Source organism: Argopecten irradians, chromosome 11, assembly GCF_041381155.1.
Source record: "Argopecten irradians isolate NY chromosome 11, Ai_NY, whole genome shotgun sequence".
NCBI classification, from domain to species: domain Eukaryota; kingdom Metazoa; phylum Mollusca; class Bivalvia; order Pectinida; family Pectinidae; genus Argopecten; species Argopecten irradians.
Window position 1 is genome coordinate 39,909,086 of NC_091144.1, and position 25,717 is coordinate 39,934,802.

Below are 25,717 nucleotides of genomic sequence, written 5' to 3' on the forward strand. Positions count from 1 at the left end.
TCAAGCTATCACACATTAGTCACCACGTCCTACTATCACACATGAGTCACCACTCTAGCTATCACACATGGTCACCACTCTAGCTAACACAAACATGAGTCACCACTCTAGCTATCACACATGAGTCACCACTCCTAGCTATCACACATGATTCACCGACTCTAACTATCACACATGGGTCACCACTCTATCTAATCCAACAAAGTCACCACTCTAGCATCACACATAAGTCACCACTCTAGCTATACACACATGAGTTCACATTCTACTATCACACACAAGTCACTATTCTAGCTATCACAACATTGATTCACCACTCCAAGCAATCCACACACAAGACACTTCACTCTAGCAATCACACTTTATTCACCACTCCAAGCTATCGCACATGAGTCCAACACTCTAGCTAATCACACATGAGACCAACACTCTAAGCTATCGCACAAGAGTCACCACACAATCTATCGCCAAGATCATCGCACTAGCTACAACATGGGTCCACCACTCTAGCTATCACACATGAGTCATCACTCTAAGCTATCACACATGGGTCCACCACTCATAGCTATCACACATTAGTCACCACTCAAGCTATCATCCCACATGAGTCACCACTCAAGCTATCACACATGGGTCACCACTCTAGCTAACAAACATGAGTCCCCACTCAAGCAATCACACATTATACACCACTCAAGCTATCACACATGGTCACCCACACTTCTATCACACACAAGTCACTACTCCTAGCTATCCCACACATGAGTCAACCACTCTAGCTATCACATCACAAGACACCACTCTAGCTAACACACATGAGTCACCACTCTAGCTATCGCACATGAGTCAACACTCTAGCTATCACACATGAGTCAACACTCTAGCGTACTCACACATGAGTCACCACTCTAGCTATCGGCCCATGATCATCACTCTACTGACAACACATGTGGTCACCACTCTAGCTATCACACATGAGTCACCACTCTAGCTATCACACATGAGTCACCACACTAGCTATCACACATGAGTCACCACTCTACCTATCCACACATGTAGTCACCACCCAAGCTATCAAACATGAGTGCTCCCACTCTAGCAAACACACATAAGTAACCACTACTAGCTATCACACATGAGTCCACCACTCTAGCTATCACACATGAGTCACCACTGCAAAGCTATCACACAAAATTCCTCACCACTCTACTATCACACATGTAGCTCAACACTCTAGCTATCACACATAAGACACCAACTCTAGCTAACACACATAGTACCAACCACTCAAGCTATCACACATAAAGCACCACTCTTAGCTAATCACACAAGAGTCTCAAATCACTCTAGCTATCACCATGAGTCACCACACTAACAACACACCACAAGTCACCACTCTAGCTATCACACACAAGTAGCTATCACACATGAGTCATCCACTCTAGCTATCACACATGAGTCATCACAGATCCGATCCTAGCTATCACACATAAGTCACCACTCTAACTATCACACACAAGTCACCACTCTAGCTATCACACACAAGTCACCATCTCTAGCTATCACACATGAGTCACCACTCTAGCTATCACACATGAGTCACCACTCTAGCTATCACACATGAGTCACCACTCTAGCTATCACACATGAGTCACCACTCTAGCTATCACACATGAGTCACCACTCTAGCTATCACACATGAGTCACCACTCTAGCTATCACACATGAGTCACCACTCTAGCTATCACACATGAGTCACCACTCTAGCTATCACACATGAGTCACCACTCTAGCTATCACACATGGTCACCAACTCCTAGCTAACACACATGAGTCACCACTGCTATCACACTATCACACATGGAGTCACCACTCTAGCTATCACACATGAGTCACCACTCTAGCTATCACACATGAGTCACCACTCTAGCTATCACACATGAGTCACCACTCTAGCTATCACACATGAGTCACCACTCTAGCTATCACACATGAGTCACCACTCTAGCTATCACACATGAGTCACCACTCTAGCTATCACACATGAGTCACCACTCTAGCTATCACACATGAGTCACCACTCTAGCTATCACACATGAGTCACCACTCTAGCTATCACACATAAGACAACACTCTAGCTATCACACATGAGTCATCGCTCTATCGTTTGTGATAGTGCTACCACAGTTATTGCACAAAATATGAACCTATTTTATTTAAGAAAGATTCTAAGAGAACCAAATCAACTTCATTTTCATTTACTTACCTGGTAAATAATAGTGTTTCCCACAGGGAAAAAAAGGGCATGGTGCTGGGTTTTGAAAAGGGCACCTTGACCGCGATAAATAACCATCAGAGGGGCACAAAGGTTATATATCGACAACTTCCAATACAAGGGAAAATCTTTAAAACTGTCTTGTTGTTTATTTAATTCTGGTTCAACTTAATTTCATTTAAATGCTTTAAACTCTCTGAGTTGCTAAGTAATATCAGGACATCTATTTAATTATTCTGAGTGAACAAAATGATTTTGGAAATTGTAATCTTCCGATTATATGATCATGACTATAATTGATTCACAAGAAAGATATAAATTTCATTTATATTAATTAAAAGAATGGGGAAAATGCAAAATGTATTCCTTTAGTTCAATCAAACTACCTTTATTTTAATATATATCTTTTAAAATAATATATACAATGGTAGCCAAAATGTTCATACAAATGTATTTATGCCAAGCCCTTCTGAAAGCCATGTTTTAAATAGCTTCACTATTTGTAATTTTGCTTTCTGTTGAATATTAGCTCCATCGTTCAGTTTCAGGAAACTTAATTAGATCAACTAAGCCTAATTAACACATTCAGCCCTACCTCACAGGCCTACAGGAAGAAGCCCAATTATTCATACAAGTAAATTTTTTACCAATTCCCTTGGGATAGACCCTGACACTGTGGCTGGACCATTTCTACTTGCTTTGTATAGTCAATGTTATGTACACATAAAAATGAAATAGAAAAATATTGCAGAGATAATATCACAGTTATTTACTTTACAAAGTATATTTTCTTGTATTATCAGCATAAGAGGACATATATCTGTAACTATGGCCATTCTTTCTGTGAAACACAAGTTTTCTTCATGTTTTAATGCTGCTGTTGAGCTCTCAACACATCATGATTCTGTTGTTCTAGGGTTCAGACCCGAATTAAAATACCGACAGTACATTTTCTGTGAGTCTATTCAAGCTGGTGGATTTGTATGTCTCACTTTTCGTCCGGTGATCAAACTTGTCGATTCTGACAATGTCTCAAATGCTGAAAATAAAACAAATAAAACAGAATAAAAACAAACTAAATTATTTTCTTATACATAATATCAAATATGGATCTCAGCTGTATGGTATGATCATTATCACACAGATGAAACATTATGTTTTTTCTGATTTTCTTTTCTTTCAAAGACCTATTTGATCACCTAAATTAACTGAAAAGTCATTTTAAAACTTCAACTGTTATACTATGAAACCCTTCATCTAAGGTCAAGGTCAATATAATCTGAACAACCTTGAAAGCCCTTCACCTAAGTATGCTTATAACCTAAATTATATATACAATGTACAAGGTACATGATCAGTGGAATTTTAAGGCAATCAAAATAGTCAAACATCTAGCAGACAATAGATATGAAAATGCTGTTTTAGCTTTATTGTTCAAGCTAAATGAATGAACTGAATGCCTACCAATCTCTTTCAGTCCCTTGCCGAAGTTCTTACACACAATGACAAGTTCCACCATCGTTATAATCCAGACCAGTAAAGCCAGAATACCTGGAAACCAAAACAAGTCGTAGACATAAAAGGAATAATTCATTGTTTTGAAGGGAGATGAAAGGATGGTTGTCTGATTTAAAGTAATACCTGTAAACTGAAACAAGTCGTAGACAAAAAAAGGAATCGTTTTCATGGTGATGGAAAGATGGTCGTCTGAATTAAAGTAAAACCATATAGAAAGGACAGTAATCAACAGACAATCACTTTCGTATTCATTGACCTCTGTGACCTTGAATGAAGGTCAGGGTAATTTATTTGAACAAACTTGGTAGCTCTTCATCCCAGCATACTACAGGCCAAAATATCAGAACCCTGGGGCTTTCAAATATTGAGAAGAAATCGTTTAAATGAAAACTTAACGAGTAGCAGACATTCATGAACAATTATAAGGTTTTTAACTGTGCCATTCGATATGATAATTTGATTAATAGTTTGAAAAAACCATTATTTAAGTTCAATTTTAAGGAGTTTATCTACATGTAAGGCAACAGCCATTCTGAATACAAGTGAGGATACAAAGAATATGGGACTTAAACTGTGTATCACCTTCACCTACCTGCTGTCAGTATGGCATAGGTGACTTAAACTGTGTATGACCTTGACCTACCTGCTGTCAGTATGGCGTAGGTGACTTAAAATGTGTATGACCTTGACCTACCTGCTGTCAGTATGGCGTAGGTGACTTAAACTGTGTATGACCTTGACCTACCTGCTGTCAGTATGGAGTAGGTGACTTAAACTGTGTATGACCTTGACCTACCTGCTGTCAGTATAGAGTAGGTGACTTAAACTGTGTATGACCTTGACCTACCTGCTGTCAGTATGGTGTAGGTGACTTGAACTGTGTATGACCTTGATCTACCTGCTGTCAGTATGGCGTAGGTGACTTAAACTTGGTATGACCTTGGCCTACCTGCTGTCAGTATGGCGTAGGTGACTTAATCTGCGTATGACCTTGACCTACCTGCAGTTAGTATGGTGTAGGTGACTTAAACTGTGTATGAACTTGACCTACCTGCAGTCAGTATGGCGTAGGTGACTTAAACTGTGTATGACCTTGACCTACCTGCAGTCAGTATGGTGTAGGTGACTTAAACTGTGTATGAACTTGACCTACCTGCAGTCAGTATGGTGTAGGTGACTTAAACGGTGTAGGTGACTTAAACTGTGTATGACCTTGACCTACCTGCAGTCAGTATGGTGTAGGTGACTTAAACTGTGTATGACCTTGACCTACCTGCAGTCAGTATGGCGTAGGTGATGGTTGAACTTTGTTTAAGGTTTTCATCAACATTCACATACTCCTGGAAAACAGTAAGACACATCGAAATCATCAGTCAGCTACACTCGCATCTTTTACAGGAAAGCCGGAGTGACCAGAGAAAAATCACTGACCAGCAGTAAGTACCTGTAACCTAGAGGTGGCTTACTTGTGGTAATATATATCAGGACATGTTAACTACTCAGCCACCGCGGCCCCCTCATTAAAAAAGACACATCAAAATCATCAGTGAGCTAAATAGATAGACTCACTTTTCCTATAATAACATAACATTGGTATGCAAAGACTTTAAAAAAAACTGTTGTTCTCTCAAAAATTTACTTAACATATTTACAAAATGTATTAAAATTACATCAAGGAACATAATACTTACATTGGCCAGCTTGTAGATATAGTAAGAAGGTTTAGCCAGGCCAAGAAAAGCAAAGATCCCCGCACCTGTCAGCCATTCTCTCTTCAGCTAAAACATTTCATAAAATATCATAAAATATAATATGATCATCCAGTTACATGTATGCAGATGCCTATTCTGAATTGTAAATTACAGAGTTATCTGTCCTTGCGCATAGGTATCAATTGTTACATCATGTAGATGTGAGTGTAACATCATATTTATTCGACAAAAAAAACCCGACATAATGTGTGCTCACAAAGTAATGACATCACAACCAATACCTACCTGAAAGGGAGATAACTGTGAAGTAAATTACAATGACGGAATAACTACATAATGTATAAAGCACGTTTCATTCACGGTGCATTCAGTAAATAAAATAAACTACATTTTACGTATGAAATTGTAAGGAAAGCAGTCCATGGCAGATTCCTGTAATGGTTCTGGATCAGGTTGATCGCTGACAACTAGGTATCTCAAATAAAAGAGCATCCAGCTAGTGTCTGGAATTCCAGTCCCAGTATTTGTTTTCGGAAACAAAAATTGGCAACCAGTCCAGGTATTGCAAACCAACTTATTTTCACAGTGACTTTAATTTCCTGTTTTCACGCCCAAAGACTTTTTTAATTTTGCAATTTACAGGTAAAATGATCTATTGTACTTGTGGTGGAGTCTTTTTTTGTTTGTAGCAATTTATTTTCGCAAATTCTGATTGGCTGGAAATTAAGCAAAAATAAATTGCACACAAAAATAAGTCATTTTACAGTATTTCAATTAGTAGAGCATTAGGCTACTGCCTGGGATTGACAAGTCCAAGTATGACCATGCATGTATTTCGAAAACAAACAAGGTGCAAATTTAATCTCATCAGGAGTCAGTTTGGCATTTGAAAATTTTCACCTCATACATTGATTTTATGTTTTCTATGTATCTAGGTTACCACATAACAATTTCAACACAATTCACCCTGTAAATAAAGACCAATTGGCTATAACGACAATTTTTCCGTTGTCCAATTGGTTTTTATAGACAGGTTTGACGGGGAATGATGAATACAATTACTAACAGACTATACTCACCACAATAGAACCGAGAATATTCCAGAGAATTGAGTACGGAATTCCCACTCCGAGTACAACCTGTTCCAGGACTTTCAGTTCAGTTCCTTTCCTTAAGACGAGGACAACCATGCTTACCTGTAAACGGGAAGGTATATTTAGCGTTTATTCCGAATTAGCATATTACAGAGTTATCTGCACTTGTGGGTAGGTATTGATTGTGACGTCATGTGTTTGCGAGCGTAACGTCATACATTTCGGAGAAAACAACGTAAATTGCGCTTACAAAATAATGACGTAACAATCGATACCTACCCGCAAGGGAGCTAACTCTGTAATATGCAAAGACGGAATATGAGCTAACTAATTTGACCTAATATGTGCCCCAGCACTTAAAAAATTTAAAAATAAATAAGGGGGCGTTTAATAGAACCAGATTTAATAAAATTATTGCAGAAAGTAAGCCATTCATCAATTTTCAAATCGAAATCAAATAAAGAACTTAAGATTGTCATATTTTCAGTCTTCATTTAATACATGGTCAGTGAAATTGAGACCTTAATAAGGAATATGGGCACTGATATGGATTAGGGGCGCTTATTGGGTCGAATACAGTACATGGTACGTCAGCTATTGGTTAATTATTATAATCAGACAACTTGGACAGCTTATATCAAATTTTCTTTATAAGTATTGTAATCTAGTACGATATCTGTAAATTGGATTGTATTTTTATGAACGCTAGGGTAGTTATGATGTAACTGTGAGTTACAGTCTCTACAAAATATAAGGCCGCGGTTTTACTTACCGTTACTTGAACATCAAATTTCAATGCACAGCTAAAGATTGAAGCCTGTGCATAGAGATCTGTAAATAAAATCAGAAAGATATCATTTTGTTATTGCATAAGGTATAAGGGGTCACATTGGTACAGGACAGCTAGGAGAGGAAGGAACGGGACACATTGGTACAGAACAGCTAGGAGAAGAAGGAACAGGACACATTGGTACAAGACAGCTAGGAGAAGGAACGGGACACATTGGTACAGAACAGCTAGGAGAAGAAGGAACAGGACACATTGGTACAGGACAGCTAGGGAAGAAGGAATAGGACACATTGGTACAGGACAGCTAGGAGAAGAAGGAACAGGACACATTGGTCAGGACAGCTAGGGAGAAGGAACGGGACACATTGGTACGGACAGCTAGGAGAGAAGGAAGGACACATTGGTAAACAGGACAGCTAGGAGAAGAAGGAACAGGACACATTGGTACAGGACAGCTAGGAGAAGAAGGAACAGGACACATTGGTACAGGACAGCTAGGAGAAGAAGGAACGGGACACATTGGTACAGGACAGCTAGGAGAAGAAGGAACGGGACACATTGGTACAGGACAGCTAGGAGAAGAAGGAAAAGGGACACATTGGTACAGGACAGCTAGGAGAAGAAGGAACGGACACATTGGTACAGGACAGCTAGGAGAAGAAGGAACAGGACACATTGGTACAGAGGACAGCTAGGAGAAGAAGGAAGGGACACATTGGTACAGGACAGCTAGGAGAGAAGGAAGGGACACATTGGTACAGGACAGCTAGGAGAAGAAGGAACGGGACACATTGGTACAGGACAGCTAGGAGAAGAAACAGGGACACATTGGTACAGGACAGCTAGGAGAAGAAGGAATAGGACACATTGGTACAGGACAGCTAGGAGAAGAAGGAACAGGACACATTGGTACAGGACAGCTAGAAGAAGGAACAGGACACATTGGTACAGGACAGCTAGGGAAGAAGGAACGGGACACATTGGTACAGGACAGCTAGGAGAAGAGGAACAGGACACATTGGTACAGGACAGCTAGGAGAAGAAGGAACGGGACACATTGGTACAGGACAGCTAGGAGAAGAAGGAATGGGACACATTGGTACAGGACAGCTAGGAGAAGAAGGAACAGGACACATTGGTACAGGACAGCTAGGAGAGGAAGGAACGGCACACATTGGTACAGGACAGCTAGGAGAAGAAGGAACGGGACACATTGGTACAGGACAGCTAGGAGAAGAAGGAACAGGACACATTGGTACAGGACAGCTAGGAGAAGAAGAAACGGGACACATTGGTACAGGACAGCTAGGAGAAGAAGGAATGGGACACATTGGTACAGGACAGCTAGGAGAAGAAGGAACGGGACACATTGGTACAGGACAGCTAGGAGGAGAAGAAACAGGACACATTGGTACAGGACAGCTAGGAGAAGAAGGAATGGGACACATTGGTACAGGACAGCTAGGAGAAGAAGAAACAGGACACATTGGTACAGGACAGCTAGGAGGAGAAGGAATGGGACACATTGGTACAGGACAGCTAGGAGAAGAAGGAATGGGACACATTGGTACAGGACAGCTAGGAGAAGAAGGAATGGGACACATTGGTACAGGACAGCTAGGAGAAGAAGGAACAGGACACATTGGTACAGGACAGCTAGGAGAAGAAGAAACGGGACACATTGGTACAGGACAGCTAGGAGAAGAAGGAATGGGACACATTGGTACAGGACAGCTAGGAGAAGAAGGAATGGGACACATTGGTACAGGACAGCTAGGAGAAGAAGGAATGGGACACATTGGTACAGGACAGCTAGGAGAGAAGGAACGGGACACATTGGTACAGGACAGCTAGGAGAAGAAACAGGACACAGGACACATTGGTACAGGACAGCTAGGAGGAGAAGGAATGGGACACATTGGTACAGGACAGCTAGGAGAAGAAGGAACAGGACACATTGGTACAGGACAGCTAGGAGAAGAAGGAACGGGACACATTGGTACAGGACAGCTAGGAGAAGGAATGGGACACATTGGTACAGGACAGCTAGGAGAAGAAGGAACAGGACACATTGGTACAGGACAGCTAGGAGAGGAAGGAACGGGACACATTGGTACAGGACAGCTAGGAGAAGAAGAAACAGGACACATTGGTACAGGACAGCTAGGAGAAGAAGGAACGGGACACATTGGTACAGGACAGCTAGGAGAAGAAGGAACAGGACACATTGGTACAGGACAGCTAGGAGAAGAAGGAATGGGACACATTGGTACAGGACAGCTAGGAGAAGAAGGAATGGGACACATTGATACAGGACAGCTAGGAGGAGAAGGAATGGGACACATTGGTACAGGACAGCTAGGAGGAAGAAGGAATGGGACACATTGGTACAGGACAGCTAGGAGAAGAAGGAACGGGACACATTGGTACAGGACAGCTAGGAGAAGAAGGAAAGGGACACATTGGTACAGGACAGCTAGGAGAAGAAGAAACGGGACACATTGGTACAGGACAGCTAGGAGAAGAAGGAACAGGACACATTGGTACAGGACAGCTAGGAGAAGAAGGAACGGGACACATTGGTACAGGACAGCTAGGAGAAGAAGGAACGGGACACATTGGTACAGGACAGCTAGGAGAAGAAGGAACAGGACACATTGGTACAGGACAGCTAGGAGAAGAAGGAACGGGACACATTGGTACAGGACAGCTAGGAGAAGAAGGAATGGGACACATTGGTACAGGACAGCTAGGAGAAGAAGGAACGGGACACATTGGTACAGGACAGCTAGGAGAAGAAGGAATGGGACACATTGGTACAGGACAGCTAGGAGAAGAAGGAATGGGACACATTGGTACAGGACAGCTAGGAGAAGAAGGAATGGGACACATTGGTACAGGACAGCTAGGAGAAGAAGGAACGGGACACATTGGTACAGGACAGCTAGGAGAAGAAGGAAAAGGACACATTGGTACAGGACAGCTAGGAAAAGAAGAAACGAGACGCATTGGTACAGGACAGCTAGGAGAAGAAGGAATGGGACACATTGGTACAGGACAGCTAGGAGAAGAAGGAATGGGACACATTGGTACAGGACAGCTAGGAGAAGAAGGAATGGGACACATTGGTACAGGACAGCTAGGAGAAGAAGGAATGGGACACATTGGTACAGGACAGCTAGGAGGAAGGAACGGGACACATTGGTACAGGACAGCTAGGAGAGGAAGGAACGGGACACATTGGTACAGGACAGCTAGGAGAAGAAACAGGACACATTGGTACAGGACAGCTAGGAGAAGAAGGGACAGGACACATTGGTACAGGACAGCTAGGAGAAGAAGGAATAGGACACATTGGTACAGGACAGCTAGGGAAGAAGGAACGGGACACATTGGTACAGGACAGCTAGGAGAAGAAGGAAACAGGACACATTGGTACAGGACAGCTAGGAGAGGAAGGAACGGGACACATTGGTACAGGACAGCTAGGGAAGAAGGAAAGGACACATTGGTACAGGACAGCTAGGAGGAGAAGGAATGGGACACATTGGTACAGGACAGCTAGGAGAAGAAGGAATGGGACACATTGGTACAGGACAGCTAGGAGAAGAAGGAACGGGACACATTGGTACAGGACAGCTAGGAGAAGAAGGAACGGGACACATTGGTACAGGACAGCTAGGAGAAGAAACAGGACACATTGGTACAGGACAGCTAGGAGAAGAAGGGACAGGACACATTGGTACAGGAGCTAGGAGAAGAAGGGACAGGACACATTGGTACAGGACAGCTAGGAGAGGAAGGAACGGGACACATTGGTACAGGACAGCTAGGAGAAGAAACAGGACACATTGGTACAGGACAGCTAGGAGAAGAAGGAACGGGACACATTGGTACAGGACAGCTAGGAGAAGAAGGAACGGGACCACATTGGTACAGGACAGCTAGGAGGAAGGAGAAGGAAAGGAACGGGACACATTGGTACAGGACAGCTAGGAGAGAGAAGAAACGGGACACATTGGTACAGGACAGCTAGTAGAAGAAGGAACGGGACACATTGGTACAGGACAGCTAGGAGAAGAAGGAATGGGACACATTGGTACAGGACAGCTAGGAGAAGAAGGAACGGGACACATTGGTACAGGACAGCTAGGAGGAGAAGGAATGGGACACATTGGTACAGGACAGCTAGGAGAAGAAGGAACAGGACACATTGGTACAGGACAGCTAGGAGAAGAAGGAACAGGACACATTGGTACAGGACAGCTAGGAGAAGGAACGGGACACATTGGTACAGGACAGCTAGGAGAAGGAACAGGACACATTGGTACAGGACAGCTAGGAGAGGAAGGAACGGGACACATCGGTACAGGACAGCTAGGAGAAGGAACAGAACACATTGGTACAGGACAGCTAGGAGAAGAAACAGGACACATTGGTACAGGACAGCTAGGAGAGGAAGGAACAGGACACATTGGTACAGGACAGCTAGGAGAAGAAGGAACAGGACACATTGGTACAGGACAGCTAGGAGAAGAAGGAACAGGACACATTGGTACAGGACAGCTAGGAGAAGGAACGGGACACATTGGTACAGGACAGCTAGGAGAAGGAACGGGACACATTGGTACAGGACAGCTAGGAGAAGGAACGGGACACATTGGTACAGGACAGCTAGGAGAAGGAACGGGACACATTGGTAGAGGACAGCTGTCCTGTTTCATTGTGTCCTGTGTCTTTCTCTCCTGTCCTGTCTCATTGTGTCCAGTGTCTTTCTCTCCGCTCCTGTCTCATTGGGAGAGGCTGGAATGGGATAGGATAGGACAGTACAGGAAACCATTTCCGAGCAATGACACAAAACGGGAATATAAAGATAACGGTCACTTTTAGTATACTCACGTTGCAGATATTCAGAAGCTCCCACAATCCTGAATTGGAGGTAACCAAAGTTAATGGCCACCCTCCATGCTAACACAATGTTTGGTAAGGCCAGCACACAAACCAGAATCATACGTACCTAATAAATGTATAAACCATGGGTCTCTGACGATGTACTACATCACATATAATTATCCTATTGTTATACATATATGTAATAGTTTGCAACAATTAGATAGCAACAGTTTAACATTATATTATGTACCTCATATTTAACCCAATAACCTCTTCCTAGAGACACCCTCTCCCATTTTTAGGCCTTTACTTTTTACTTTAATCTCAAATTAAAGCAAACTGAAATATGAAAACAGTGTAGGTGTTCCATGTGATTTCTTTTGTATATTGATTAATGGCTTATTCTGTGCAATAATTTACAAAAAGATTACCAGTAGCTGAATTTTGGTCCTATTACCGTATTTCACCGCAAATAAGACCCCCCACCCAGAGAAGAAATAAAGGTCAAAAGTGGTGGGGGGGTCTTATTTGCGGACAACCCGCCTGATAATATCGATCTCTGAGGTCGCCATCTTGGATTTATCAATGTCTTGTCACAGTTGTAACAGTCGTATGACAGATGTGTAATTATTATTTAAGCAAGATGTTCAAGTATTGATAATAATAATGACGTTTGGGTAAAATTAAATCAAATTAAAATATAAACAATACCAGGACACTTAAGTTGTTAAGTCTGAAAGAGACACGGGTAATTATAATTGACCCTTCATTTTCGATTGTTTTAAGTATCCTAGGTGTTTATTGGGTTGAGTATGGTATGATATTATTTATAGAGATGGTACCAGTTGTGTTGTGAGTATGGTATGATAATATTGATAGATATGTACCAGTTGGGTTGTGAGTATGGTATGATAATATTGATAGATATGTACCAGTTGTGTTGAGTATGGTATGATAATATTGATAGAGATGGTACCAGTTGGGGTGAGTATGGTATGATAATATTGATAGAGATGTACCAGTTGAGTTGAGTATGGTATGATAATATTGATAGAGATGGTACCAGTTGAGTTGAGTATGGTATGATAATATTGATAGAGATGGTACCAGTTGGGGTGAGTATGGTATGATAATATTGATAGAGATGGTACCAGTTGAGTTGAGTATGGTATGATAATATTGATAGAGATGGTACCAGTTGAGTTGAGTATGGTATGATAATATTGATAGAGATGGTACCAGTTGAGTTGAGTATGGTATGATAATATTGATAGAGATGGTATCAGTTGAGTTGAGTATGGTATGATAATATTGATAGAGATGGTACCAGTTGAGTTGAGTATGGTATGATAATATTGATAGAGATGGCACCAGTTGGGGTAAGTATGGTATGATAATATTGATAGAGATGGTACTAGTTGAGTTGAGTATGGTATGATAATATTGATAGATATGGCCCCAGTTGGGGTGAGTATGGTATGATAATATTGATAGAGATGGTACCAGTTGAGTTGAGTATGGTATGATAATATTGATAGAGATGGCCCCAGTTGGGGTAAGTATGGTATGATAATATTGATAGAGATGGTACCAGATGGGGTGAATATGGTATGATAATATTGATAGAGATGGCCCCAGTTGGGGTAAGTATGGTATGATAATATTGATAGAGATGTACCAGTTGGGGTAAGTATGGTATGATAATATTGATAGAGATGTACCAGTTGGGTGGAGTATGGTATGATAATATTGATAGAGATGTACCAGTTGGGTGGAGTATGGTATGATAATATTGATAGAGATGTACCAGTTGGGTGGAGTATGGTATGATAATATTGATAGAGATGTACCAGTTGGGTTGAGTATGGTATGATAATATTGATAGAGATGGTACCAGTTGGGGTGAGTATGGTATGATAATATTGATAGAGATGGTACCAGTTGGGGTGAGTATGGTATGATAATATTGATAGAGATGGTACCAGTTGGGTTGAGTATGGTATGATAATATTGATAGAGATGGTACCAGTTGGGTTGAGTATGGTATGATAATATTGATAGAGATGGTACCAGTTGGGTTGAGTATGGTATGATTATATTGATAGAGATGTACCAGTTGAGTTGAGTATGGTATGATAATATTGATAGAGATGGTACCAGTTGGGGTGAGTATGGTATGATAATATTGATAGAGATGTACCAGTTGTGTTGAGTATGGTATGATAATATTGATAGAGATGGTACCAGTTGGGGTGAGTATGGTATGATAATATTGATAGAGATGTACCAGTTGTGTTGAGTATGGTATGATAATATTGATAGAGATGGTACCAGTTGGGTTGAGTATGGTATGATAATATTGATAGAGATGTACCAGTTGGGGTGAGTATGGTATGATAATATTGATAGAGATGGTACCAGTTGGGTTGAGTATGGTATGATAATATTGATAGAGATGGTACCAGTTGGGTTGAGTATGGTATGATTATATTGATAGAGATGTACCAGTTGGGTTGAGTATGGTATGATAATATTGATAGAGATGGTACCAGTTGGGTTGAGTATGGTATGATAATATTGATAGAGATGGTACCAGTTGGGTTGAGTATGGTATGATAATATTGATAGAGATGTACCAGTTGAGTTGAGTATGGTATGATAATATTGATAGAGATGGTACCAGTTGGGTTGAGTATGGTATGATAATATTGATAGAGATGTACCAGTTGAGTTGAGTATGGTATGATAATATTGATAGAGATGTACCAGTTGGGTGGAGTATGGTATGATAATATTGATAGAGATGTACCAGTTGAGTTGAGTATGGTATGATAATATTGATAAAGATGGTACCAGTTGAGTTGAGTATGGTATGATAATATTGATAGAGATTGTACCAGTTTGAATGTTTTTCTGCCTTTCGTGTTCACCCCATACTCCACGGTACAGTAAAGTACGACGACGATGATCGCGATGATGAGCACGTAAAGTTCATATATCCTCTCCCGAAGCGTGCCATGGATTGCGTAGAAAAGACAGAACACTAAAATAAAGAATGTAGGAATGCTAATTAATTTGCTCAAACTTGCCAATAAAATGTATAATCAAATTGTCTGTATAGAAAAAATATTAAGAAGAATTTAAATCTTAGACGATTCGATCAAGGTCATTTATTGAACAAATCAAGTTCATATATATATAGCCAAAACCTTGTATTCTTCCTAGCATGCTACAAGCCCAATATCAGGACACATGGGGCGTTTTCAATTATACGGTTTGACTGCTTGGACCTTGTTGTTCGTTTATTAACTACGAAAGACGGAGCTGGTGATTTTATGTTGTTTTCAGACAAGCCTTGACAAAGCCTTCACAGGCCTTTATCATAAACTGCAGGTCAGTTGGATTTATACTTGAAATAATAAGTTTTACAAAAAAGCAAACCGGTTTTTCCGAATTAACGAAAATGGCTTTGGTTTATTTTAAAACCTTAAAAAAAAGACAAATGAGTTTAAAAGAATTTTGTGCCAATTTCATACTTTCAAACTCAATGGTGATACTTAAAAATAAATTTACCTGCATTGATTAGGAGAAGCAGAGCGAAAGTAAAATCTGGTACTGCAGGATCAGTTTTGATCACATCAATGAAACTGTACAGCGTCAAACCTATGGCTGTTAATATGTTGATGGTAGTAACTAGTAGAAACAACCACTCTGTACGACTCAGTCCGGCAAAGGTCTTAGTCTGGTATATAACAGAAAAAAATGCAATTTAGAGTAACTGTAATAGTCAAAGGTATATACATGTACATGTACACGATAAAACCTGCCTTAGCGACCACCTCTGTATAAAGACCACCTGCTTATTAAGGCCACTTTTCCATGGTCCCAAATGACCAATTTCAGCATATTTCAACCTGTGTATAAAGACCATCTGGCTATAAAGATCATTTTCCTCCTGTTGCTTGAGTGGTCTTTATGGGCAGGTTTCACTGTAATAACAATATGGAAGTTACAAGTTTTGAGTTATCTCCCCCTGAAATTGAGGATAGCATCTCATGACAATACTCATAACAATTAATATTCCCTAACTTTTTTCCAGCTTGGCTTTCTGTTGTACTAGAATTAGTATGACATGTATATCTGTTTTTGCTATTTTCAAGGACTGTCAAGTTGTGGTCAGCATGCATGCAAGCAGCTATGGTTTGGGGTTATTTCCTCTGACTCAATTGACACTAAATCTCCCAAACATCTACATCAGATTTCAAACCTACATGTATGTATTTCCTGCATCTTTACAATGTACAGTGTATTCTTTTAAACATGATATTTTTGCATCAAAACAAAGTTTAAACATTACATCATAGTTTTATGTGACCGGTTTTCCCGATTGATTGTTTATATAACTATTTAAGCGTTTATCTAAAAACCCCAAAGCACATTCAGAGGTACAACTGCCGACCATGAAAATGGCGGAGTTGCCAAAATCTATTTATATATGTTTCTGATATCAAGATAAAATGTTATGTCAGTTTTATGTCTGGTTATATCCATATAATTGTGTTACACTGATTTGATTCATCACATATGCCTTTGCAGGTGCCATAAGAGGCTGTTAATCATGATCAATTCAACAAAATAGATATATAACTCGATAAACTTGCGAGCTAATATGGGTAAACAGAGATAAATCTTTAATAAATAATCCTTGAGAAAATAAAAACCTGTATTAAGAACATTTGCTTGACATAACAAATCAGGTGGGTGATGCAGGCCCTAGGGACCTCTTGTTTACAAAACATACAAAACCAAGTTATCGTCAACAGTCGATTACTAAATATAATCAGAACAACTAGATCTTAATCTTGTATCTACTACATCACGTACTACGTATAGTACAGATCATTTTTCTTCCCACACACTGATGTACAGATGTACATAAAATTACACAACATCGATATAGCAGCAGTACATTACACAGCACTCGTAGATTTCAATGCAAACATACCCTACAAAATTTACTTGAAGCGTTCACAATCAACAAAACCAAAACATGTTTTATCCATCTTTTAACTTTTTTCAGATTGCACCCAAAACAAACAAAAACACTATGTAAATAGCCCCTTTCACACCCCTGCACGCCACCAAATCGGCGACTTTGACGGCCTAACTGAATTAAGAAGAAGAAAGTAAGGTTATTAGTTATATAATCCTGTACATGTACATGTAAAGCAGTCAGATCACAGTAGCAAGCTGGACAGCTGCTGGAGCCATGTAAGAAACCGAAAGTAAACATTATGTACCTGTCCCCATGATGTGGCGATGGATGTTTTAGGTATGTCTGTGATCCCGTATTTACTGTAACCTGTTGATTCCTCTTTTTCTTTCTGACGATCGTTTATTTCTTCGTCCATACCTGGTAATAATGAGCCGGGTATCTTGTTTATCCTACATACTATGGGCAGACGCTCACGAAGTCATGTGAAAATGACAAAACATCTAGGGCATTAAAACGCTTGCAAAATTGCATGCCTTCTATTAAAAGCGTTTCGGTAATACAGATTACCCTTCGGAATAATTCTGGGTTTATCCACTGAATACATCATAAAAAATGACATATACGCGGGAGCTACGAAAAAGCGTGCACTGACAGTCGATGGTAGCCGACAGTGTTGGTTCTGACAGAGTATCGTTGCAAGAAGACCCGGCACTATTCCTCTATAAGCTGCAAAGGTATGAACCAAAGGGCGTAAAATAACACTGATGGACAGCTCTTTATTATGTTACTCATTTGCAACATTTTACAATTTCCTATAGTACAACCAGACAGGGGTTGAACCAATGACCATCCTAATGCAGGTCCCCTAACGTGACGCCACCCAAATTGCAATGCTACCCAAAATGGAACAATTTAAAGATAATTGGTACTGATTTTTTATGTAATAACACAAATAACAACGTGCTGAAATATATAGTGAGTGCATGAAGGAGTGCTCGGAGGACCCGGGTTCAAATCCCCAGTCTGGCCGCTACATTTTTAGGTCATATGACCCAAAGGGTCAGGATGACCTATTGTCACCGTGCGTGGTGCGTAAACTTTTCATTCAAATGACTTCTTCTCAATAACCGAAAGGCCCAGGGTACTGATATTTAAATAGACTAAAATCCTTTAAACAACATCTTGTGAATAACTTAGAGGCTTAGAGACCTGAAATTGGGCCTTCACATGCTGGGATGAAGGGCTTTCAAGTTTGTTCAAATGAATGACCTTGATCATCAAGCAAGGTCACAGGAGTCAAATAGGCTAACATCTTTAAACGACTTCTCCTCAAGAACCAAAAAGCCCAGGATACTCATATTGGGCCTGCAGCATGCTGGGATGAACGGCTACCAAGTTTGTTCAAAAGAATGACCTTGACCTTCATTCAAGGTCACAGGGGTCAAATAGGCTAAAATCTTGAAATGATTTCTTTTCAAGAACCGAAAGGCTAAGGATACTTATATTGTGCCTGCAGCATGCTGGGATGAAAGGCTATCAAGTTCGTTCAAATGAATGACCTTGACCTTCATTCAAGGTCACAGGGTCAAATAGGCTAAAATCTTGAAATAACTTTTTTTGTGAATAACTAAGAGCCCTAGCTAACCTGATATTGGGCCTGTGACATGCTGGGATGAAGGGCTACCATATTTGTTTTAAAATAAATGACCTTGATCTTCATTCAAGATCACAGGGGTCAAAATGGCTAAAATATTTAAATGACTATGTTGTATTGTGCCAATAGTCAGATGACCGTTAAGGCCCATGGGCCTCTTGTTTTCTATTGTGTCTTACTTTGTTACACTTTTCATGCAGATTTCAATTCTGTACAGAAAAATGGGTTTTCTCGAACTACTTTTCGAGATATTTGAGCTTGAAATATACCATCCGTATAAATTTGAAAAAAGAAAAATTCATGTTGCTATATAACTATTTTCGTTATTTTCCAGAACCGTTTCTATACGTAATCATTATCTTTTGCCATATTTTCGCCCCTAAAAAATCCATGAATACGCAAAAAAGGAAATGAAAACCCATATCAATTTCACAATATTTGTATATATATGTGATATGCCCAAGGTCATATATTTTTCAAATATCATATAAAAACATGGGGTTCTTGATCAAATTTTCACAATTTTGTAGGTTTAAAGTTTGTAACTCACAACCCTACCCCCATTTCATCCAGCGCTAAGATGGATCATATTTTACTATTTTTAGCTCACCTGGCCCGAAGGGCCGGTGAGCGTATGTCATGGCGCGGCGTCCGTCGTCCGTCCGTCCGTCAACATTTCCTTTAAATCGCTACTAGTCATAGAGTTCTGCATGGATTGTAACCAAATTTGGCCACAAACATCCTTGGGGGAAGGGGAACAGAACTTGTATAAATTTTGGCTCTGGTCCCCCAGGGGCAGGAGGGGTGGGGCCCAATAGGGGAAATAGAGGTAAATCCTATCAATCACTTCTTGTCCTAGAGTTTTGTTTGGATTGTAACCAAATTTGGCCATAAACATCCTTGGAAGAAGGGGAACAGATCTTGTATAAATTTTGGCTCTGACTCCCTGGGGGCGGGAGGGGTGGGGCCCAATAGGGGATTTAGAGGTTAATATTAAAATTCCTTCAGAAAAGAAACAATGAACCTGTATTCAGAACATTACTTGGCATTACAAACCAGGTGAGCGATACAAGCCCTCTGGGCTTCTTGTTTATAAATCATACCACTAAAAAAGTATTCTACATCAGTTCATATGTATTGTTTTTGTCGTATCATATATGGTTTATGTCTCTTTATTTTTATGATTTTCTCCAAATTGTGTGTTTTAAGGAAATCTGTTGGCGATTTTTTTAGAATTTCAGATTTTCAGTCCACTCTTATCATTTATTGCGACTACTACTGCCAGCGTCTGAAAATCCATTCCCATTAACGACAGACACCACAAAAACCTCAGAGTTAGCATCTCGTATTCACTTCATTGCTTTTATTCGATTTATTTCATGATTTCTGGAGCTCAAAACAACCTCGGAAGCTTCCGGTTTAGCGTCATATGAATTGGCGTGGTTTTCAAAAGTATGGACCTACCTTAAGGGGCTAATTTCATACCTTTTCCTTTACATCTAACAGTGATTTCTGCTTTGATACAGACCAGGGTTTAGGATATTAACTTGATATGTTGTTGTGGATATGGGCAAATCATTTTATGGCTAAAACACAGGGTTTTGATAACAGTTTCACTATATATGATATATTCGTCAACCTTAATTACACATCCCGCCCCCTCCCCGCAACAAAGTTAAGGGGGCAGGGGGTGCTATACTGGAAACAGATTAGGATTGTCCGTCTATCTGTAGACATAACTTTGTCCAGCAAACTCTAGCTCTTCCTCAATTACTAGACAGATTTTGATAAAAATCGGTACACAGAACCCCGACATATTAAAAGGAGAGCTGAGTAAATTATAAATGGTTTTGCAATGTCTCCTATTAATGGAATTATTTATAGTGCAGGAGTGGGGGGGGGTATTAGTTGTCCACTTTAATGGTGTTCTAGTTATAATTCAACTACGTTTTAAAAAATTGAAAATATTACCAAGGAATTAGTTCTTTTCTTTTGAATATATCTTCTGCTGCTATTATAAAAATGTTTTGCACAATTTCTGGGTGATACCTTCAAAACAAATGGAATTCCTTGATCCCTATTGGTGAGCTTAATAAGAGCTAAACTCACTCGCCCCTGAATTTCCAAAATGGGCTATATTCTATCCTTTGAACACGAATAATCTTAAAGGGAATAGTCGGGCAAAGGAAGGCTTAAGTCGGTTTAAATGGTGTTAATATATCCAGTACAATTTCTTATGAAATAGAAAAATAAAATATCCTGTCAAAAATCGCTCTGCACGCGAAGAAATTAATTTATAGTAAAGGAATCCTAAAACGTCCTCCCGGCTGCCTATATCCGTGTTGACATTCCCATGCAGCCTCGCTTTCAGAATTTATTTTTAGAACAGTGTTAAATTTATATGGGGCTTTCCATAATTTCAATGGTCTAAACTGGACAAAGTAAGCACAATTTGATTGTCATTTTGATATGTAAGGACTTTTGGAAGGCCAATGAACGCAATTATACTTGTTTTCATTGCCCGACTATGCGCTTTAAGTGCATCTTCAAGGGTGAATGAGTTATGATTATTTACATTTAACTATTCCAGTAAAACTTGAATACAATAAACTAGGTAAGAAAACATTTTTATGTAAAACAAAATAAAACCAGTTCCCTGACTGCAACTCTATATGGTATTAGTAATACAATGTATAACCATTTGTAATTGTATTGTAACAAATTTTCATCTCTAGTGAATTCTTCCGTTCATTCACCTCATTTTCTTACTAATTTTACACTCAAATTGCGAATTTGCCAATCTATCATGTACTAATAACCTTATCTGAACGTTTTCATCAAAGTCGTTACTTGAAAACAAAATAATGTGTAATTAAATTCAGACATTGTTTATTTCCATTTGCTTTATCTATACAACAAACTTCTTGTATAGCGAATTAAATTTCCAGGTCCCTTGGAGTTGGTTATCAAATGGTTTTATTGTACTTGTACATGTATTTACATAACATATTGGGGCTAGACTGGGTCGATCATCAGACGGTGACCATCTGCCAGAAATCTTCCATCCATTGTTTAGAGCTATGTCATCACAGCTAGCGGTCGGGCAGCTCAGGTGATAGAGAATATCCGGCTAGGGTTCAGAGGTCCTGGGTTCGATCTGCGATCTGGTCACAGCATTTAATTTTCTCCTCTCTTTTTGGGAAATGTGTATTCCTTTAATCAATAATCAATATATCGTTGTTTGTACATGCTAACATTATAAGCAATACTTTAAAATAAATGAAATAAATCAATTTCTGATGGCACCCGAGCCAGTAGGCAGGTTGTACATGAGCCAGTAGGCAGGTTGTACATGAGCCAGTAGGCAGGTTGTACATGAGCCAGTAGGCAGGGGCAGGTTGTACATGAGCCAGTAGGCAGGTTGTACATGAGCCAGTAGGCAGGTTGTACATGAGCCAGTAGGCAGGTTGTACATGCTTAGTTTGTTTCCATTTATGTAGACCTACTGTCTTTACCTGGAATTCAGATAACTTTATTTATAAATTATCTCATGTTTACCCAGTTATTTTACGATTATACACATGACAATTATTTCCTTTATTGATTTCAACATTCATTTTTGAATGAATAATACACTTGGAATACATATCGGAATTTTGAAAGCCTATGTAGTAAAGCAATAAAAAAATAAGTTACATTATAAGCTTATAAAACTTAAGAATATTAAGCAGCTTAACCTGCTAAATATATACACGCCTAGTGGGTTTTACCCGGCGTTTAAGTAAGGCGTCTGTTTTAGTATTGCATTGTGTCAATTGTAGGCATTGTATATAGGTACAATACAGGTATAATGTACAACAATCCTGCTTGGTGTTGGCCGAGCCAGACATTGACAATTATAACGCGTAACAATGCGTAACTCGTGAATTGGGTGTAATTTTGTCTTTATATCTCCAGGTATTGTACAGAATTTGGTAACCGCGACCAGTAACTAACATTACTGTGACCTGGGTGGATATTGCTTGTACATTGTATTGAACATAATTGATTGTACATTTTCACCTGTGGAGAGTTCAGTCAACCATTAACAGTCAACAGCTGCCGCAAGCTTACAGGTACGTTGTATGTAAATTTAAATCATTTTGATGCTTTGTTTTTTTTTATAATTGGTCATTTTTCTGCTCGGACATTTACTACGGGGTAATCATATATAAAGGTGCTAATATGCTGGCCGATATGAATCCAATTCCATGTAATGATAAGGTGTAAGTTTAGAGGACATTTTCTGGGTGGTGTCCAAGAGAATTTCGAGTACATATACTAATTAGCCAATGTTTAGGTAAAGATTTTTACTGTTATGTTAATTGATTTTCCGGTAAGAGTCGACAGCGAGAATTTCTTTTTAAAATCCGAGTGAATTTCCTGTTTCACTGGTTAGGATAATTTTCTGGTTGAAGTAAAACAAATTCTGGTACAGTCTGATCTACTGATCATGATTAATCAATATCTAGGTTAAGGTTTTCACCATTATGTTAAAATCAATATTTAGTACAATTTCTTGAGGATCATATGGTGATGCTGATTCATATTACACAGGGTTTAGGTAAGACGATGGTAAAAATAACTACATGTACCAGGTATACTTGACTCCAGTTTTAGTATGAATTTATATTACCTTCTGAAATTTTTCATGAAATGGTTTTGTAATATAAAAGATATTGCATTCTATTTTCCAATCAATTTAGATTTTATTTGCAAAGAGTTTCATATACAAATGTAGTTTATTTGCATTACCTAGCGTTGTATGATTTAGTTTCCCCTTTGACTTTAAATATTTTTAAGTTAATTATAAAAAAAAACAACAAAAAAAACCACACAAACGATTCATGTACACAATTCAATGACCAATGATGTTATTTCAATACTGCACTAATTATAAAGCATGCAATGTTTGAGAAATTCTTTCCAGAGGTAATTTAATGTAATTTTATCCATGTTTCATGATCGTTTAAATGCGACTTAACAATTGGACCCCATGCATACTGAAATAATCTGTTTGGCCATTATGGGTGCGCCTAGCTATTTACTGTTAAAACTTTTCAGAGCAACAGCTCTTGAGTTCTATTGTATTTTCAGCAAATAAATTCTTCCATTACTCTAATGTCCTTCAATATTTACGCATCAACATGAGTTAAATGCCAGGATTTTTCTGACCTTTGAATTTTGAAATTTTTAAAAGAAAATTAGGTTAGTTTGGGGTCAGTGGTATTAAGTGAGTGGATATTTGTATAGCTTTGGTAAACATTAGTCTGAACTGGTTTTCGTCTCTTCACTTTTAAAGGGAGTGTTTTAACGTTGCCCTACTGTCCCGTTTCTCTCAATCCCGTGGAATGTCACGGCTGCTCAAATCGGTTAATCACGGACGACCCAATACACAATGGACACGGTTCACTTAACGTTGGGGTAATTCTAACCATCTAGACCTTTTGTGAGTTAGCAGATTATCTTAAATCTACTGTTCTTTATTGTAAAGCGGTGTGGGGAGTTGTGAGGTTTATAAGAACAGATAGTCTCGAGATCGAGCCGACAAGAAAACACACAAATAGGTACCGAGGGTTAATACAGGTAGGAATTGTACTATGACCATAGTTATTCATTATTCATTTAGAGTACTATGTAATTGTATATACAGCTATACGCTATATTGATTTGGAATACAATGTATGTCATTGTCAACATTGCATTATACTCTGTTCATTTTACATTAGTATGAAAGGAAGCAATGAAATATGCATTTCAGCAAACATGGTTCTATAATGAAGCTTTGACGTATATTTCCAAGATGTTGCTGATGTGAATCACAGCTCTTTCTAAGTTAGTGAATTAACAATTATACTGTCATGGACCTCATTAAAGCTCTGTTTTAATTTCGAAATATTGAAAAAAATTCAATACTCATGTATAATATTCAAGTAAATGTAAATAGTCTCTCCAATGACTCCAACAATTTTCGTGTTCTGTTGATTTTGAGTTAAACTAGATTCGACTGTACATGTATGTGATAACTCATTGCAAAGTTAAATCAAGAGTGGAATTTTTGGTAACCCTGGTGATATATACACTAATATTAATTATCAGTAGAGGGTATATTCCTGACACTGGGTTACCGAGGATAAACAAGTGGGAGTACTTATGTACCAGTATACATGTACATGATTAATTAAAGACATTAACATTCTGTAATACATGTCACCAGGATGTCACATTCTATTATCTTTGATCATTTTGATGAATTCCTTTATCGCTGTGCATTGGCTATATAGTTTTATAACTCAGTGTATTTAGTGTCATGACTTCTATAATTGGCACTACTATATTGCTTTACTATATTTGGATTATGTATGAAAACAAGGGCTATAATTCTATATTTTTCAACTATAAGATATTAAATGTGTATGATAACCATTTCTGTACTATAAATATTGATACTAATTAGATTAAAAGGATTTATTGTCTTGATTTCTGAACTACAGATTCTTTTGAGATACATTTTTTTGCTATGAAGAATGATGCAAACTGGCATTGTGAGATCAGGGGAGATATTTTCTACTTTCTCTGCTATAAAGAATGATGCTTCTGAGAACAAGAGAGATAATCCTACATTTATTATAAAAGAATGATACATGTTAGATCAAGGGAGATAATCCTACCTTTGTCTGCTATAAAGAATGATACATACATGTGAGATTAGGGGAGATATTCCTACATTTTCCTGTTATAAAGAA

General features: G+C 39.0%; 2 protein-coding genes across 4 annotated transcripts in view; one reads left to right on the top strand and one right to left on the bottom strand.

Annotated features, from left to right (window-relative positions):
- Window positions 1-2,277: 2,277 nt before the first annotated feature.
- Window positions 2,278-17,789, bottom strand: LOC138335553 (uncharacterized). Its single transcript, XM_069284697.1, has 10 exons — window positions 17,583-17,789; window positions 15,856-16,024; window positions 15,180-15,325; window positions 12,289-12,406; window positions 7,372-7,430; window positions 6,585-6,701; window positions 5,485-5,571; window positions 5,067-5,133; window positions 3,740-3,826; window positions 2,278-3,314 (listed from the first exon to the last, which is right to left on the bottom strand). The coding sequence occupies exons 1-10, from the start codon at window positions 17,691-17,693 to the stop codon at window positions 3,241-3,243; spliced, it is 1,035 nt and encodes a 344-aa protein (XP_069140798.1). The 5' UTR covers window positions 17,694-17,789; the 3' UTR covers window positions 2,278-3,240.
- A 103-nt stretch (window positions 17,790-17,892) lies between these two features.
- Window positions 17,893-25,717, top strand: part of LOC138335552 (uncharacterized) — a 38,387-nt gene continuing 30,562 nt past the window's right edge. Inside the window, exons 1-2 of one of the 3 annotated variants that reach the window (XM_069284694.1) lie at window positions 17,893-18,012; window positions 22,890-23,047. The gene's annotated coding sequence lies outside the window, so the exon portion shown is untranslated. Of the gene's footprint in view, window positions 18,013-22,700; window positions 23,048-24,409; window positions 24,558-25,717 lie in introns of those variants that run through there. The other 2 variants (XM_069284693.1, XM_069284695.1) reach the window with 2 other exon arrangements.

Coding starts and splice junctions, on each gene's coding strand:
- LOC138335553 (XM_069284697.1), bottom strand. CDS start 17,693: ATGGACGAAGAAATAAACGATCGTCAGAAAGAAAAAGAGGAATCAACA. Junction 7,431..12,288: donor AGCTTCTGAATATCTGCAAC/GTGAGTATACTA, acceptor TTTTATTTACAG/ATCTCTATGCACAGGCTTCA. Junction 6,702..7,371: donor AATTTGATGTTCAAGTAACG/GTAAGTAAAACC, acceptor TCCCGTTTACAG/GTAAGCATGGTTGTCCTCGT.